The sequence below is a fragment of the Danio aesculapii genome, chromosome 10 (assembly GCF_903798145.1).
Source record: "Danio aesculapii chromosome 10, fDanAes4.1, whole genome shotgun sequence".
Lineage (NCBI taxonomy): Eukaryota > Metazoa > Chordata > Actinopteri > Cypriniformes > Danionidae > Danio > Danio aesculapii.
Genome location: NC_079444.1, coordinates 38,242,905 through 38,262,066, shown reverse-complemented (window position 1 = coordinate 38,262,066; position 19,162 = coordinate 38,242,905). Strand labels below are relative to the sequence as shown.

Genomic DNA, 19,162 nt, shown 5'->3' with positions numbered 1-19,162 from the left:
TATTGACATCTTACATTTATATTTTGCTACTATCCATCAAACACATTGGTTTTAAATTTGTCAACAAGACATTTTTAATCATGTAGGCCATAATAAAGTTTAATATGATTTAATTTAATGTAATGTAATTCAATAAGCATGTGACTGAAAACACATCTGTTTAGTGGTTCCTTTACTGAATGAGCACTGTGCTACATCCGACAGATCACACTATCATGTCTTTCTTTTCTTTTTCATTCCTTTAAAACCTGTTTTAACACATTTTAATCTGTTTTTAATCATTTTTATTCTTTGTTGCTTTCTTGTTTCTTTTATTCTTGTTAATGTAAAGCACTTTGAATTACCATTGTGTATGAAACGTGCTATAAATTAACTTGCCTTGCCTTAAGCATATAAACCGGTGAATAGAAATCAGCACCTATCCTTGAAATCAGCACAATAATCATACACATTATTTATTTTGCATTTTTCCCCACAAAATTGAATTAGACTCGTAACCTATTAATATGAGTTCTACTGTATGCAGATGAAATTTGATGTAGACTTCTCATCTTTGACCCCCCAAATAAACAACATTCAGACTGTTAATCAAATTGCTTAACCTTTATTCAAAATTGCATTAATCAGATCATTGTTACACACACACACAAATGATTTTAAAGGATAGTACAATCACATGAATACTTTTAGTAAAATAAGTTAATTGGTAATAAGTTACTCAATAATATAAAATACTGATGGCTCGGATTCTTCTTCAGGCGGTAAGTAATTGGCTGAGTTTTTCAGAAAAAAGCTCAAGATTATTTGCATGGCAGGAAATAATTGTTGTTCAGGACGCGGAACAGCTTGTTGTTGTAGGAGCCATACTCAAACATCTTTGATCCACTGAAGAGGTAGTTTAAACCTACAAACGATCATAAAAGACAGTGTTAGAGATGGGATTTTACCGCAGTTTTAACATTTTTTCGGTTGTATTGTATAGTAAAACCCTTTATACCTCTATACTGGAAGGCTGCGGTGACCTTCCCGGTCATTCCAGGGAAAACCTCCTCCACTGGTTTAGGAAAACCTTTATCCATTCGCCTGATTCCTTCATTATAACTGCAAAACATTCATTCATTTTATTTGATGATTCTTGAAAAAGCAGCTAATTGAAGAAGATTTTTTAAAAGTGATTCACTGACCTGTAAACCTTGTTGTTGACGAAAAAGAGGATTGTGTAGCTGTCTTCCTTGTAGAGGACTGCGTCGATTTTCCTCACATTTTTCGGCAGGCGGAACATGCTGAGACTCTTGGGATAGCCTTGCACCATATCATAGCCATAGAGAGCCCAGACTTTCTCACCTGAGAACAACATTTTCTGAATTAGTTTCATGTCTTATATGACATACACCGAAACAAGTGTTGCATGCAAACTGTTGCAAATAATTTATTTGTGTTGAATTTAAACAAACAAATTAAACGTAATAATGTTCAACTTAATTAGTTTGTTTAAATTCAGCCCAAATAAATTGTTTACAACCACTTAACGTAAAAAAATGTAGTAAATCCAGGGAAGCATCTTTGAATAATTTTTTATATTTATGGTTATTTTGGTATAGTTGTTCCATGAAGACCCTTGTAATGTACAGTACAATAGAGATCAAAATTGCAGAACCTATAATTGTCAAAATTTCAAGGACACTGTATGATCTCCTACCATATCTAGCAAGAATAAAAGGGTTATTTTTTAAGCATGTTTCAGTAATTGCAGGATTGATGGTTCAAAAATGTTAAATACTGAGAAAATCGCCTTAAAAATGAGGTATTAATTAAGAAAAAGGGCTTAATATATTGTATTATGTAATTAGAGAACACTTTCAGATACTTTCCACCTATTTGGTGTTAATCCGGCACATTATTTTTGTTTTCTTTGATTATTCAGACAAACACTATTTAACTGGTTGCCAGATTTGTACTAATTTTGCAAGATGGTGAGTCATCCTAAAGTGACTGAATCTCTCTGACAGCAGGTTGTCACTAACTTATTGCACTGTAAAAAAAGAGTTGACTCAACTTAAAATTGTTTATCAACTTGCTGCAGAGCTTTTTTTTGAGTTGACTCAACTTTTAACTCAAGTACTGCACTTGACTCGCTTTAAGTTGAGCAAACTAAAAAAGATCTGCAGCAAATCGCCTTTTATACAGTGTGAGTTCTTCCAAAAATCATCAATGCACAAGAGGAAAGGACAATGCTGAGAGTCTCAATGATCAATCAGGTCAACACTGCAGCAGGAATTCAGCACTGAACATGGTAATTACATGGTAACATGGCCAGTGTGCTACTTTTCCATTGTTTTTTAATATAAACGCATGAATCTTTAATTTGTCAGCAATTTTCACGCTCACATCTTGCGTTTTTGAAGCGCTGGGGCTGCACAATATATCGCTTCAGCATTGTTATCGCAATGTGAGCATTTGTAATAGACACATCGCAGGATCTGAAATGTGGAGTCAGTATTATAGGATTATAACTCCACAAATTTACCTTTCAATATTTTTTAAGGTCTGTGACTGACTGTACGCATTCCAAGCTAGTTTTAAGCCTTCAGGCACAACAGTTTATAATGTTTGTCACTTAAAGAAAGATAAATGAAGTCTATACAGATTATTTTACATTTGATAATTCAATTTATGTACTTGAATACTTCTAGACTCCCAGAAAACTATAAAGCACTGTTTTTTTTATTTGTATCTTTGCTACTGTGTTTATCAATGCTTTTGATTGGTTTATTATATTTTATCCAGATGTAAAATTATTCCAATCAATCTAAATTCTTTCCAAATAAAATATCGCAATGTCAGTTTTTTCCAATAATTGTGCAGACCCACATCACACACATGAGCATTGCATTTTGTTTTTAGATGCTGTGCCAAGTTAAAAGATCTCCAGCTTTTACACACAGCCATTAAGCAATGTCAATTCCAAAGCAGTGGACCAATCAGAAGAACTCAGCGGCGGGGCAAGCATTGCAAGCTTCTGTTTACAGGCTCTCAGTGTCTGGATATCTTTGTGCTCTATGCTGCATTTAAAAAAAACATTCCTGAACACTTTAGACAAAGAGCTTAGAATCACCAAGAGGCGACACTGAATAGAACGTTCCATTGCAACAGCAGCGCCAAGCAACAGCTCCGGATTCCGCCATTTTGGAGTGAAAGTGATTGCCCATCCATTGGATCTCATTGCTGTCACGATGGCAAGCAGCTGCTTTGTTTTTTATTTATTTATTTAAAAAAGCGCATTAAAGCTGAGATACAACCTGAAAGACGACAATACAACACGTACTATCGCAATCATCATCACTTTTAATAGTTTATTTTACAGACTTATAATATGCTGTTGTTCTATTGGAATTTTCATTCCAAAATGGCTGCCGCGCCATCTAGTGGCTGTTTCCCAAATCGCCCTATTGAGTGTCGCCTCTTGGTGATTCTATGCTCTTTGCTTTAGATGCAAAAATGTGTGTGTGTGTGTGTGTGTGAATGAGCCCTGTATGTCTGCACACAGTGTGTTTGGACTGAAAGCTCAGCAATTACCAAAGCTCTCATCAGCAGAAACAATCGAAGAGGAAGACATTTGTGTCCTTTTTTCTTATTATATTTATTTTTAACTAGTTTTAACACTGTTTTAATCATTTTAATTCTTTGTTTTTATTGTTCTTATTGTATTTTATAATTCTTTTATTATTGTTCATGTAAAGCAGTATTGAATCACTATTGTGTCTGAAATGTGCTATACAAATCTAACCTTGCAAGTCTTAACAAGGAGCATGTTGCGTGGACAGAGAATTTTGAGATTTATTTTTTGTTGTTGTGTTTTTTTTTTTTACCTTTGATCAGGAAGACTTTGTCCTGCATGACACTCTCGAAAGCGGCATCGATGTTATCTGGAGCCTCAGGCCAGAAGCTTTTAATGAGTTGCTGTTCAACGTTTGCGCTCAGAGGATAACTGCGCCAGAAGAAGCTGCAAACAAAGAGCGCCGCAGGTCAGATCTACCCCGTCACAGCACACATTCACTTTCAACAAGCTTTTCTGTATCTGTTTACCTGTTCTTGAAGAACATAATCTCTCCGCGGAGCATGGTGACGGCATCCAGGACCAAATTGGGATCACATGTGTTTGGGGTAACTGGTGGGGTTGGTTTTGAATCATCGGTATTGACGTCGTTGTTTGGGCCTGTTTGGTTAAACACATCAATCATTAGGTATGCAAGTTTCAGATTGTTTTGAAGCATCGCGAATACTTATTTTTAATAAACATTACCATAAAGTGACTGGATTCCATTGACATCATCTCGAGGGAGGACGAATCTATCGACGTCTCTGTAAACGTAGGTGGGATACATGAGCGCACCGGGATCCTGCGAGTGTTCCAGACCTAGAGAGTGTCCGAACTCATGGGCCGCCACCAGGAACAGGTTGTAATCTGAGGAAGAGTGAGAACGAGTTGGGTTTTATTTTGTGCATTGATGAAGAAGAATAAAATTAGACTGTTTCTCAGTTAAACTGTGCTTACATTGAGGAGATCTGTAACTGAATGTCTCGTCATCGTCGAAATGGGCGTCACCACCAATACCCTCAAATGGAGGAAAGGCATGAGCCAGAAAACCATTGGGACCATCAAATGGGTAGCCGTCCCTATGATCTGAAGAGACAAAAATATGATCAATAACTAATAATAAAATAGGATGCATGTATAAAATTAGAATGCAATATACACTTTATGTCTTTTTTTTTAAATTTGTAGTTGGAAAAAAATCATGAAAATGAAAAATCATTGAAATAACGTTGATTGTAACTTCCTAATTGAACTTGCAGCTTCATAGTAAACATTTTGGGAACACTTTAGTGTAGGGACCACTTCTAACTATGTACTACTGGCTTATTACCTGCCTATTATAAATGTATTGGCTGATTAATATAGGTAGATTACTTTAATTATACCCAAAGGTAGATTTGTTTTGCAGTCAAGAGTATTAATTAATGACACACAGCTTATTTTTACACTTAAATCCATAAGACATAAAATATTAGACATGAAATCCCCCCGCCCCAAAAATAATAATAAAAAGTCTAAAAAAAATAAATTATAGTATTTAAAAAGCACATATTCTGCGTGGTCTTATTCTACACTCTTAACCATACATGTGTGTGTGTGTGCGTGTGTGTGTGTGTGTGTGTGTGTATAAACAATGTCATTTATACTTGGCATGAAAATAAAGGGGAAAAAAAGAAATGAAATGCTTGTAATATATATTTAAAAATATATGTATATAATGAAAATGTAATCCATTGTCATGTACTGCAGCAAATCACAAACAATTTCCAAATAGAGTAAGTATTGTTTTGTCTTTTGTTTATTGTTGATACTTTTGTTTATTAGTTTTATATATTTTTTATTGCTGTTAAGAGCTACTAAACAAATTCCGTTCTACAATACTACAATGACAATAACATTCTAATTCTAATTGTACAAGGGTTCAAATGTGGCTTGCATTGAGGATTTATTTTTCTATATTTTTTGCATGAATGTTTAGTTTCAGAGACTGACCTCCAGTGGCGAAGGAGATCATGATGTCTGCTGTGCCGCTGTAGATGCGGGTGAATCTCAGTGGAGTGACGTCAGCCCACACTTTCAGAGCTCTACTGATGGAGTCGTCCACCTCGGCCACTGACATGTCAGGGGTGTAGTTCTCAATCCTGGCAGAAAGAAAAAACACCAAAATCATTCGGTTTTTGGCTTCATAAGACCTCACAGTATCATCAGCAGCCACAGATATGAATAATGAATATTTTTTTAAACTCTCAAACTGCCTTTAGCCATTGAGTAGTTTTTTTAAGAACCACAAAGGACAATGGTTTTAGCTGAAAAGGGTTTTGCTGTACTGAAGAACCAAAAAAAGTGGATATTTTGTTATGCGTTGAATTAAGACATTTTTTATTTATTTTTCATGCATCGGAAGTCGATGGTTACAGGTTTTCAGCTTACTTCAATTATCTTCTTTTGTGTTTAACAGAAGAAGGAAACTTGAAGTGAGTAAATAGTGAGTACATTTTACATTTGAATTAAGATATATATATATTTTTTTTCATGCATCTCTTTTGAGATTTAGATTTTTCATAATTATTTTTTAAAGTGTAATGGAAAATGAACATCCAAAATACACTTAAGTAAATTTGTGTCTATATATTTTAGTTACAATGTATATTTTTAAAGACCATTTTCTCAAAAATATGTTTTTTTATGCACCTGGCAATAAATCCCCACTTCAACTTGACCTACATACTCTAATCTGTATTTTAAAAGTTTTTACAGATGGATATAGGCCTAATTTGCATAAATTATGCATAATTTTCCTGATCATATATTGCATTTTATTCTACAAAAAAAATGTACTCTTTACAGGATGTTCAGAACTAAAAATTCCCAAAACTCCATCTGAAAAAAAAAAAAACTATTGATTCTAGAATGTAAAAACAAATATATTTAATCTGAATTTATCCAATGTTCAGTTTTTGTGCTATAGAAATTTTCAAACTAGTGCATATTACATAAAAAATATTACAAAAAAATTTGCATATTTAAATATATACATTTGTAATACAAAAGTAATTAATTAACTGTTGAAATACGGTAAGTAGTTTCAAACCTCGATATTTTAGTTGAACACATAAGAAAATATTTTGAGAAATGCTGAAACATGTAACCATTGACTTCCATAGTAGGAAATACAAACACTAAATGGTTACCGGTTTCCAACATTCTTCAAAATATCTTCTTTAGTGTTCAACAAACTCATAAAGATTTGAAACAAGTAAATCTCTTCAACAGCACGTCCTAATTTTTTCTGTCATCTGTTACCTGTAGGTCAGCTGATGTTTTTTCCACTTGTAGTCTCCAGCAAAGGTCGAGTAGGCCTTGATGTCTGGGACTCCGCAGCGGGGCTTCTTCATCACCTCCAGCGTCTCCTGGTCCAGTTTTCCAGACACCTTGAGTTTAAAAAATTGCTGCATCTCCTTGAGCCTCAGACTCACAGCGCTGGAGCGTCTCTCACCAACAGACGAGCCCGGGCTCTGTTCAGGCTGTTTCGGCAGCCCATACAGTCGAGTCAGGTAATTCTGAAAGAGCAGATCACAGTTAAAGCCCGTTCACATTATTGTTAAAGGATAGCTCACCTAAAAATGAAAGGTATGTCATTATTTATTCCTTCTTCCAAACATGTTTGACTTGTTAAACACATGAAGAAGATATTTTAAAGAAAGCTGGAAACCTCTAACCATTGACTTTCATAGTAGGAAAAACAAGTACTGCGGAAGTCGATGGTTACAGGTTTTCAGCTTTCTTCAATTATCTTCTTTTGTGTGTAACAGAAGAAAGAAACTTGTATTGAGTAAATAGTGAGTACATTTTACATTTGAATTAAGACATTTTTGATTTATTTTTCATGCATATCAATTTTGAGATTTAGATTTTTCATAATTATTTTTTAAGTGTAATGAAAAATGAACATCCAAAATACACTTAAGTAAATTTGTGTCTATATATTTTAGATACAATGCATATTTTTTAAGGCCGTTTTCTCAAAAATATGTTTTTTGTATGCATCTGGCCATAAATCTCCTCTTCAACTTGACCTACATACTCTAATCTGTATTTTAAAAGTTTTTACAGATGGATATAGGCCTAATTTGCATAAATCATGCATAATTTTCCTGATCATATATTGCATTTTATTCGACAAAAAATGGGGAAAAAATTTTTTCTGACTCCAAATTCCCAAAACTCCATCTGAAAACAAAACTATTGATTCTAGAATGTAAAAACAAATATATTTGAATTCATCCAATGTTCAGTTTTTGTGCTATAGAAATGTTCAAACTAGAGCATATTTCATAAAAATGTTTAGGGTGAACTATCCCTTTAAATGTAAGTATAATAATAATTTGCTTTCACACCAGCGCTGCATTTGCATTTTCAAAGTGAATTAAAATAGATGTACATGATCTGTTGTTACTTTATGATTTGCAAAGAGATCAAGTGTATAACAGACTCTGTTGGGTAGATGAGATGTGTCAAATATGGGAAGAATTGTTAAAAATGTATGAGAGTTAAATCAGGTTTCAGCTGTTTTTGTTTTATTTTCTTTGTACTTTTTCATAATTAGTTTTTTCTCTCTCTCTTTTATTTTCTATACCTTTAAACATATAAACTACCATTTTTGCACAGTTTTTTTTTTTTTTTTTGGTTAAAAGTTTGTAACACTGAGCAACTTTAATGGATATATTTCAGGTTTTAATGAGAGCATTCAAAAAAGGTCAACCGTGCAATACAATGTCTGTTAAAAAGGATAAAATATCTTTGAAAAGAGGGTTAAAACTTGATGGATTCTGAATTACTGTCAGTTTTGTATTGTTTATTAGCTAAAAAAAATAATTATTCCAACAATATAATAGAAAACACACAGAGACACATTGGTGTTAGTGGTTTATGAGGATTATCCATAGGCGTAATGTATTTTATACAGTAACAAACACTTATTATTTGGCCTTACCCCTAAACCAAACCCTCACAGAAAACCTGTGGCAAAATTTGATATGACTTTAAAGTGTTTTGAGTAACAAGAACATCAGGCATGTCCTTGTAAACCACCTTAATAGAGGACAACTTGGTCATACCCATGTCAATATACAAAAAAACTGTCCTTGTAAACCACCAAAACCAGTACAAACACACACATACTCTTACTGTAGCTTTCTAAATATGCACATCACACTTCTAATGTTTTATATTCATAGTTTTAAAGTCTTTTAACTTACAGCTGATTTAAGGCCCTACAATGAGTCTGTGTCTGCTCAGAATTGAGTGTAAAGACTCTTTACCGCATTAAATGGTTGAGAAAATGCAAATTTTGACATATGTATTGGTTTCTGTGCCACTTTACAGTGTAACAATGCATTTGTACAATTTCTAATCTAGCCCTAACCCTAAACGTACTCCTTACATAAAGCATTCTGTATTTTTACAATTACTAGTTATCCCAATTACACAGGTATCCTATTTTCCTACAGATTTGTCCTCCAAAATTGTTAAATAGGGACACAAACAGTACATAGGGTGAATTCAGGTAAATTGGGGTATTTTTCCCTGGTCATCACAATGGCAAAAAGTCTCCCAATTGACCTGAATTCATCCTAAACACGTTTAGTGATGAAAGGTGGTGTGGTACTGACCTCTGCGAGTGTGTCCTGGTCTTCTCCAGCAGGCGGCGCGATCGGGCTGCTGTGGCCTGAAAACAGCAGAGTGATGAAAACACACAGCCTGAAGCAGGTCTTCATGTTTGCTTTGCTTCTCCTTCAAGAAACTGATGCAGACTGCTGTTTTCTCCACTTTTTTATACACCAGAGAAGCATTGATTGCGCAACAAAACACTGAGTCACAAATACAGTATCACACCTTCCGTCACCGGAGAGGAAATCAGTGAGACACGTCCCACAATTTACACAGCATTTCTAATACTAAAAAGGATATATTTTATTACAATATATACATATGAGTGTTACGTACAGTTAATTCTAGCTGAAATAAAACAAATAAGACTTTCTCCAGAAGAAAAAATATGATCAGACACACTGTGAAAATTTCCTTGCTCTGTTAAACATCATTTGGGAAAATTTTAAAAAAGAAAACAATTAAAAGGGGGGCTAATAATTCTGACTTCAGCTGTATATACAGTGCTCAGCATAATTGAGTACACCCCATTATGAAAATCAATAGTTTTATACGTTTCTCAGTGAATGTAGATAATTTATTTCGGTGGTTTAAACAAAAACAGATTTATTAAACAGATATATTTATTAAAATAATATTTTAGTCACCAAACATATTATTATACAATTAAATTCAAGCTAAATATTTCAAAACAAACTAGAAACTGCAGAATTTCAACTAAATATATTTGTTTCTCTTGAATTTTCCTCTTTATTAAAATTTGATTTCACATTTTTCCCTAACATATAAATTTGGGTGTACTAATTTTGGATCGTTATCATAAGTTTTGTTAGATAAGCTCCAGATTGGGCTTCAGATCTGACTAATCTAATGTATATGAATTAATATAATATTGTAAAGCTTCATATAGAAAATAATAATCGAAAAGATATGTGTATATAGACAATGTTTAATATTTAGAAATTGTTTAACTTTTGATTGACCATTTCAGTGTAGTGATGTCATTGGCACATGAACATTTCCTACTTGTCAAATTATTTCATAAGTGAAGTTTTACAAACTAATTTCGAGAGGAGCATGTTCTATGATTGATCGTGGCTGGCCTCTCATCCGTAATCAGTAGTAATCCAATCAGACTGATACAAGCTTCCAATAAATAGAGCGATTTCGCCATACTGCCTTATCTTCGTTTTGGAAGAATCCCCCTTCCATCCCATCTCCTCCTTTTCCTCCGTTTACCAGTGGGAGCTCTCGAGACCTACCTGATATCAGACCCCCTTACATGCTAACTGACCAGGTGGGAGCCCCTGGGCTCACTTATCTTCAAGCTCAAGGTTCTCTCCCGGGTCAGCATGCCAAACCTGCTATTAGCGTCAAGCATATCTAAGTGGGAACTCCTGAATTGTAACGAGGCAATTCAATCATAACCTAGCATTATAACATTATTTATCAATATGTAGATCTTTTTGGATTCTCAGAAGCTATGGAAATTGAAAATGTGTAACAGGAAATACGTTAGGACCATTGTTATTGTTTACATCCCTCAAAATGGTCTATAGATATTTAAAGATCCAAATCAAGTGTGCAGAATTGTTAGTGGTTCACTTGGTGTCATTTGAACAGGTTGTATGAAGTGAATCCATCAGTAAATAAAGAAAATTACTGGCATTTTAAAAATAGACATGGCCAAGTTATTTACAAGATGTAGAATTGTGCACTCAAGACTTTTTATTTTTCTTTATATATTTTTTTAAATCAAATGTATTTATTTGTATAACAATGAACATACAAGGGCAGTACCAGAAAAAAGAGTACAATAATAAAATGAAAGAAAATAATAATAAGACACAAAAATCCATCTTCAAATATTGTAAATAATAACAAATTATTCCAAAAACAGGTTTAAAATAATGTACATTTTTTCGATTTATTATTTATTGTCTCTTAAAATAGGAGGGTAGTAACCCATTTCTGTCTCACTCGAGATGTACACACTCATATTTTTTGAAAAAGGGAAGAGAACCCAATTTGTAACTTGTGTAAGAATATTAAACTTTTTTTCTTTTTATATTGAATCTTTTTTTTTTAAAGATTTATTTTTGGCCTTTATTAAGTGGATAGGGGAGTATTTCAGACAGGAAGCAAAGTGAGAGGGTGGGGGTGGGGGTTTAGGGACAGGAACTTTTCTCAAGCCAGGATTTGAACTCGGGACAACCTGAAGTGCTGACACCACATGTCAGCACGCTAACCACTAGGCTATTGCGCCGACTAAAATATTGAACTTTTAATCGAGTGAGTGTGTATCTTTAAATGATATTAGAAAGCAAATTATATTCAGAAAATGAAAACTTTTAGTATGTTTGACTAAATTGAAAGATCTTATATGACCTTTTATTAATATTGTACATGGTTATTTTTGTATATTATTTTGGATGTACTATTCTTCTTATTATTTGACCTTTGCTATTTTATTACATTAGTTCCAGATTTGTCTTTAGTCTTTACTAACCAAATGTAAACGCATAAATATATTATCGTAAAGCATCTTATAGAAAATATTAATAAAAAATATATATGTATATCACATTTAGAAATGTTATCAATAATTTAAAATACATTTGCTCTGTATACTGAATGTTTAATGATTTAATTTATTTAATTATTATTTTAAAACTTTTTAAAGATATCCAAATCAAGTACCCAGAACATTTGTGGTTTGCTTTGTGTAGTTAGTTAATGAAAGAAATTACTTTACCATTTTGAAAATAGACATGAACAAGTACATACAAGATGTGAAATCAGCCACTTTTACTTGCACTTTGTATACCAATGAACATACAACACTCAAAAAGATCTTTTTTGCTGCTTGTTCAAATTACTTACTTAAAACGAGCTGCTTCAATCCACTTAAATTTGTTAAAACAATCATGCTAACTTAATCGATTGTGTAGAGACAACATACAGGAATTCTGTGGAACCCAGCATTTTTTACCGTAAAGGACAATAAAATAATAAAAAGAAAGAGAAAATAATACAAAAAAGATATGAAATCTTAAATAATAACAAATTATATAAAAAACAGGTTTAAAATAATGTACATTTTTCCTCTTTAATATTTCTTGTTTCTTTCAAAATATGAGCGTAGGGAGTCATTTCTGTCTTACTCGAGATCTACACACTCATATTTGTTGAAAAGGGGAAGAGAAGCCAATTTGTTACTTGTGTAAGAATATTGAACTTTTAATCGAGTGAGTGTGTATCTTTAATTGATATTAGAAAGCAAATTATATTCAGAAAATGAAAACTTTTAGTATGTTTGACTAAATTGAAAGATCTTATTTTCTTATATAGATCTTATATGACCTTTTATTAATATTGTATATGGTTATTTTTGTATATTATTTTGGATGTACTATTATTATTATTATTATTATTTGACCTTTGCTATTTTGTTAGATTAGTTCCAGATTTGTCTTTAGTCTTTACTAACCAAATGTAAACGCATAAATATATTACCGTAAAGCATCTTATAGAAAATATTAATAAAAAATATATATGTATATCACATTTAGAAATGTTATCAATAATTTAAAATACATTTGCTCTGTATACTGAATGTTTAATGATTAAATTTATTTAATTAATTATTTTAAAACTTTTTAAAGATATCCAAATCAAGTACCCTTTGTTATTAGTAAATGAAAGAAATTACTATAGCATTTTGAAAATAGACATGACCAAGTACTCACAATATGGGAAATCAGACACAATTTTACTTGCAATCTGTATAACAATGAACATACAACACTCAAAAAGATCATTTTTGCTGCTTGTTCAAATTACTTACTTAAAACGAGCTGCTTCAATCCACTTAAATTTGTTAAAACAATCATGCTAACTTAATCGATTGTGTAGAGACAACATACAGGAATTCTGTGGAACCCAGCATTTTTTACCGTGAAGGACAATAAAATAATAAAAAGAAAGAGAAAATAATACAAAAAAGACATGAAATCTTAAATAATAACAAATTATATAAAAAACAGGTTTAAAATAATGTACATTTTTCCTCTTTAATATTTCTTGTTTCTTTCAAAATATGAGCATATTTCTGTCTTACTCGAGACGTACACACTCATATTTGTTGAAAAGGGGAAGAGAACCCAATTTGTTACTTGTGTAAGAATATTGAACTTTTAATAGAGTGAGTGTGTATCTTTAATTGATATTAGAAAGCAAATTATATTCAGAAAATGAAGAACTTAAGAATATTTATGTCTGACTAAATTGAAAGATCTTAAATGACCTTTCATTAATGCTGTTATTTGTACGGCTTTTTGTATAATGGTGTTTTTTTAAGAAACTTTTTTGATAAAAAAAATTATGAATTGAATATATGCTACTAATATTGTCACAAATATAATCTGATATGGTGTTAAAACTAGATATACAGTATATTCTATCATTTGAAGTGTTTATTTTATTATCAACAGGAATAAATTTGATAGATTTTATATGTGACATGGATGCATGACTGTTTAAAAAAAATTACTTCAACCTTCATTTATGAATAATAATAGAAAATATTTGAAATAATGTGGTGTCATTGTGGCTCAGTGGTTAGCACTGTCGCCTCACAGCAAGAAGGTTGCTGGTTCGAGTTCCGGCTGGGTGATTTCTGTGTGGAGTTTGCATGTTCTTCCCGTGTTGGCGTGGGTTTCCTCCGGGTGCTCCGGTTTCCCCCACAGCCCAAACACATGCGCTATAGGTGAATTGGATGAACTAAATTGGCCGTAGTGTATGGGTGTGAGAGTGTATGGGTGTTTCCCAGTAATGGGTTGCAGCTGGAAGGGCATCTGCTGTGTAAAACATGCTGGATAAGTTGGCGGGTTATTCCACTGCGACGAAAAATGAATGAATAAAATAATGATTTAACAGCACAAGTTTCTTCACTCATTGTGTGATTCAAATTTGCAAGGAACTAGAATAAAGACTGCCTTTTCAAAGGATCCTGCGACAGCACTCTTACAAAAACACACTAAAACTCTTGCACAGTAAACACAACTGCAATAACTGTGCTATTCGTGGTAAAACCAGAGTCACTGTTTCCACATTCATCTCTTTTAGGTTTTTTAGGATGAATTTCTTTGTTAATTTTGTACGCAGACATTCTGACTCATGTACTACACATCCATAATACCACGTGTATTCTTGTTATTTTTATTCCTAGGTGTTTTTACATCCGAAAAGCCTCTTTTTGTCCTGATGTCTGATGATGGGGATCGGGAAGCACAGATGCGTGACATGACAGAGGTATGATGACAGATTTGTGTTACTCACTGCGCAAATCCCACTGGTTTCTGCTGGTTTTACTCTGCTTGTGTCTGTTAAGCAATGCTGAACGTGTCTGAGATGATTTGAAGACCATCATTTGTGATCAGAAAAGGTTTTGGTTGTGTTATTTACTGAGAAAGTTTCTTTTCTAATCAATCAAAAACACACATTTATAATATCTAATGAATAAACATACAGTTAAAGTCAAAATTGTTCACCTTCCTGTGAATTTTTCTTTTCTTTTTTAAATATTTCCCAAATGATGTTTAACAGAGCAAGACATTTTTCACAGTACTTCCTATAATGTTTTTTCTTCTGGAGAAAGTCTTATTTGTTTTATTTCGGCTAGAATTAATTAATATATTATATATTAATATAGGTTAAATTACTTAATGAAGTTAAAAAATATTCAGAGACTTAAAGACAAAAAATAAAACAATTGAGAACAATTTAGAAATAAGGCAAAAAACTTTATAAGTAGTAAATATAAGTAAATTAGTGATTAAAATAGTTACAAAAAGAGTAGTAATAACAAGTAAAATATCTAAAATAAAGTATATTCCAAGACATTAAGAGACTACTTCTATTCTGACTGATCATTGCAGATCATAATAGTTGTACTGTCAAATATCAGTACCTTTTTTAATTTGGTTTTTGTTTATTATTGACAGATGTTTCCTGTTTTTAAAAAGTATCTTAAAACAAACTACTGTATACTTGCACATGTGCTTGTTTTTTTCATTACAATCAACAGGAAAATTACTATATTATTATTATATATTTATTATGTATATATTATTTTATTTGATATTATTATATAATAAATCACTTAATGTTAAAATTAATTAAAACACTTAAAGACAAAATATTTAAAAATATTAAAGCACTTAAAGACAAAATATTTAAAAATATTAAAACACTTAAAGACAAAATATTTAAAAATATTAAAGCACTTAAAGACAAAATATTTAAAAATATTAAAACACTTAAAGACAAAATATTTAAAAATATTAAAGCACTTAAAGACAAAATATTTAAAAATATTAAAACACTTAAAGACAAAATATTTAAAAATATTAAAACATTTAAAGACAAAATATTTAAAAATATTAAAACACTTAAAGACAAAAAAAATAATTGAGAGGAATTTTGAAATAAAATTAAAAAAGTTATGCTGTATAATTGTAAAACATTTAAAATAATGTATTATTAAAGACATTGAAGCAATTTCTATTGTGACTGATCATTTGCAGATTATAATAGTTTTACTATTAAATATCAGTGTAATATTTATATATATTTTTGTTTGTTATTGCCACATTTCACATTTTTCATTCATTCATCTTCCTTCGGCTTAGTCCATTATTTATAAGGGGTTGCCACAGCGGAATGAACCAATTTATCCAGCATATGTTTTACACTGCGGATTACACTGCGGATGTTGTACAGTTTTCCGATACTGCATTAAAATCCACAGGAAATATAAATAGTTATATAATTAATATATTATATATAATATACATTCATTCATTCATTCATTCATTTTCTTTTCGGCTTAGTCCCTATATTATTCAGGGGTCGCCACAGCGGAAGGAACCGCCAACTTATCCAGCATATGTTTTACGCAGCGGATGCCCTTCCAGCTGCAACCCATCACTGGGAAACACCCATACACACACATACACTAAGCCAATTTAGCTTACCCTATTCACCTATGGCGCATGTGTTTGGACTGTGGGGGAAACCAACACAATCTCACGGCAATTCGTAACTTTTATTGATTTATTTTACTTTTATTTCATGTAGTGGCTAATTCGTATGAATTCGTACGATCTAATTCCTATAATTTAGTACGATTTGCTCATCCCTCAATGACGGTTGGGTTTAGGGGTGGGGTTAGGTGCCACGCCTCCTTTTTAAAATCGTACAATTTCATACGACTGAACTCGTACGAATTCGTATGAATTAGCCACTAAGCTGATAAAACGTAAAATACTTACGTTTTCACGTGAGATCAGGCTGGGGAAACCGGATCACCCGGAGGAAACCCACGCCAACATGGGGAGAACAAGCAAACTCCACACAGAAATGCCATATATTATATATCATTTTTATTATATATTAATATATTATATATAAAAATATTAAGGGGGAATTAAACATACAAAGGAAAGGAAAAAATGACAAAAACACCACAATAGGTTAATATTGGACCATAATTAGTTCTAATTAAGACTTTATTTTTATATGAAGGAAAACTTTGCAGTTTATTTGACATCAGACATCAGTGTGTGTTTTTGAGGAAGCTGGAATTGCATTTAGAAAGGCTTTGCTTAGGCACTCTTTCATCATCACTCGGTGAGATTCACAGCCCAATTATTTCTAAAGCGTTTAATGTGAAATTAACATGAATGAGACTCATGCAACAGGAAAGCTTGGAGCCACACAAGCTGCACGCAATCCAAAAGTGCACAGTTTGGTTCCCATCGCCTCTCTGTTGTTTCTCAACACCGAAGCCATGTGTTTGCAGGCAATCTCTGAGTTACTCGTCTGATTTTGGGGTTGAATTCCAGCTGTTGAGGTCCTATGAAGAAATAAACACGTCCTAGAGAACAATAGAGAAAATCAGAAACATATGTACTGTAATATTGCAGATTAGCATAGAGACTAGTGTATTTTGCTTCTGTTTATTTGTAGATTCAGGTCATACTTTAATAGTAATAGTAGTCATTTTAAACGATTATATAATATCAACAAAATATTTTAAAAAATAACCATTATCCCAAATTAAATGTCCATCATCTCTTCATTTTTAGCATTAAAAAAAAAATGTAAGAAAATCATCACCAATTAATTTATTCATACACTTACCGGCCACTTTATTAGGTACACCTGTCCAACTGCTAGTTAACGTAAATTTCTAATCAGCCAATCACATGGCAGCAACTCAATGCATTTAGGCATGTAGACATGGTCAAGACGATCTACTGCAGTTCAAACCGAGCATCATAATGGGGAAGAAGGTGATATAAGTGACTTTGAACGTGGCATGGTTGTTGGTGCCAGACGGGCTGGTCTAAGTATTTCAGATCTACTGCTGATCTACTGGGATTTTCACGCACAACCATCTCTAGGATTTACAGAGAATGGTCCGCAAAAGAGAAAACATCCAGTGAGCAGCAGTTCTGTGGGTGCAAATGCCTTGTTGATGCCAGAGGTCAGAGGAGAATGGCCAGACTGGTTCCAGCTGACAGAAAGGCAACAGTAACTCAAATAACCCCTCATTACAACTGAGGTCTGCAGAAGAACATGTCTGAACTCACAGCACAACCAACCTTGAGGCGGATGGGCTACAGCAGCAGAAGACCACACCGGGTGCCACTCCTGTCAGCTAAGAACAGGAAACTGAGGCTACAATTTGCACAGGCTCTGAAGAATATTTCCCAGTACCTTGTTGAATCTATGGCACAAAGGATTAAGGCAGTTTTTAAGGGAAAAGGGCGTCCAACATAGTGCTAGAAAGGTGTACCTAATAAAGTGTATAAAATATCTGTGGTATATTTTCAAAGCTAATGTTTTAATGAGAAGTTGATTTCATACTTTTCTAAATGATCAAATTATATAAATATTATCAACAATTATCTTATTAAAATAATATGTCTTTTAATTACAATAATTATTGTAGGTTTTACTATCATGCTCTATTTAAAAATTGCGTTGTGAGTCTGTCATGAATAGAAACTCTGCTTTTTAATATACAGTAACTACATTTCTCCAGGTGATGCTGTGTGGGATTGTGATACCAACCATCATGAGCTACCGCTGCGTCCACAGGCGATTCGATTCCTGGCCATTCATGAGCAATAGGTTTGGGAAAACCTTCCATCATCTGTCCTGCATCTTCATTAAACCTTCGCAAAGCAGAAAACACAAACGCATTTTATTTATAAACTAATTTCGAGAGGATCACGTGATAATGATTGAACACGGCTGGTTCTGCATTAACTATGTATGATCCACCAATCAAACGATCCCCAACACACTATAAAGAGCCAGGTTTTCTCACTACAGTCATCTTCGATTTGAAGAATCCCCCCTTCCACCCCTACTCCTCCACCTTTTCCTTTATAGGGTGGCACGGTGGCCCAGTGATTAACGCTGTTCCCTCACAGACGTGTAGGATGTGTAGATGTGTAGTGTAGTTGTCACCAGCGATCTAACAATCAGAGATCGCTGGTAAACATTCACGTGAACTACAAATCTGCCGGTTTATGGACTACAGATCCCAGTCATGCACCACACACAAACTCACCTGCTCCAAGTCACCATTGATTAGACACTCAAAGCTGATGCTGCTTTTGGACTGCTTACTAACACACAGTTGTTGCTGAGTCTTGTTATCTGTTAAGGGACATTTCAACGCATTTTCTTTATAGGGCGGCATGGTGGCCCAGTGATTAACACTGTTCCCTCACAGCAAGAATGTCACCGGTTCTAGTCCTTTAACAGGCCAGCTGTCGTTTCTATGCGAAGTTAGCATGTTTTTCCCGTGCACACGTG

General features: G+C 33.2%; 2 protein-coding genes and 1 long non-coding RNA gene across 3 annotated transcripts in view; 1 reads left to right on the top strand and 2 right to left on the bottom strand.

The window, feature by feature from the left end:
* Nucleotides 1–598: 598 nt before the first annotated feature.
* On the bottom strand, nucleotides 599–9,390 carry mmp13a (matrix metallopeptidase 13a). The gene is made up of 10 exons (XM_056466656.1): nucleotides 9,271–9,390; nucleotides 6,902–7,158; nucleotides 5,591–5,739; nucleotides 4,556–4,684; nucleotides 4,304–4,465; nucleotides 4,087–4,216; nucleotides 3,870–4,003; nucleotides 1,185–1,344; nucleotides 998–1,101; nucleotides 599–904 (listed from the first exon to the last, which is right to left on the bottom strand). The coding sequence occupies exons 1-10, from the start codon at nucleotides 9,373–9,375 to the stop codon at nucleotides 801–803; spliced, it is 1,434 nt and encodes a 477-aa protein (XP_056322631.1). The 5' UTR covers nucleotides 9,376–9,390; the 3' UTR covers nucleotides 599–800.
* The window catches only part of LOC130236086 (uncharacterized), a 14,536-nt gene continuing 2,081 nt past the window's right edge, over nucleotides 6,708–19,162 (top strand). The window contains exons 1-2 of the long non-coding RNA XR_008838442.1: nucleotides 6,708–7,152; nucleotides 14,499–14,581. This is a non-coding gene — a long non-coding RNA (uncharacterized LOC130236086). The remainder of the gene's footprint in view (nucleotides 7,153–14,498; nucleotides 14,582–19,162) is intronic.
* LOC130236085 (matrix metalloproteinase-18) overlaps nucleotides 16,777–19,162 on the bottom strand; it is a 25,755-nt gene continuing 23,369 nt past the window's right edge. Inside the window, exons 9-10 of the mRNA XM_056466657.1 lie at nucleotides 18,410–18,513; nucleotides 16,777–17,207 (exon numbers count right to left, since the gene is read on the bottom strand). Coding sequence (XP_056322632.1) covers nucleotides 17,107–17,207; nucleotides 18,410–18,513 — 205 coding nt within the window. The 3' untranslated portion in view covers nucleotides 16,777–17,106. The remainder of the gene's footprint in view (nucleotides 17,208–18,409; nucleotides 18,514–19,162) is intronic.

Excerpts from the sequence above, each read along its gene's own strand:
- mmp13a (XM_056466656.1), bottom strand. The coding sequence starts at position 9,375 with ATGAAGACCTGCTTCAGGCTGTGTGTTTTCATCACTCTGCTGTTTTCA. Across the intron at positions 5,740-6,901 it reads AAACATCAGCTGACCTACAG|GATTGAGAACTACACCCCTG; the intron begins GTAACAGATGAC and ends TCTTTCTGCCAG. Across the intron at positions 4,004-4,086 it reads ATTATGTTCTTCAAGAACAG|CTTCTTCTGGCGCAGTTATC; the intron begins GTAAACAGATAC and ends CTTTGTTTGCAG.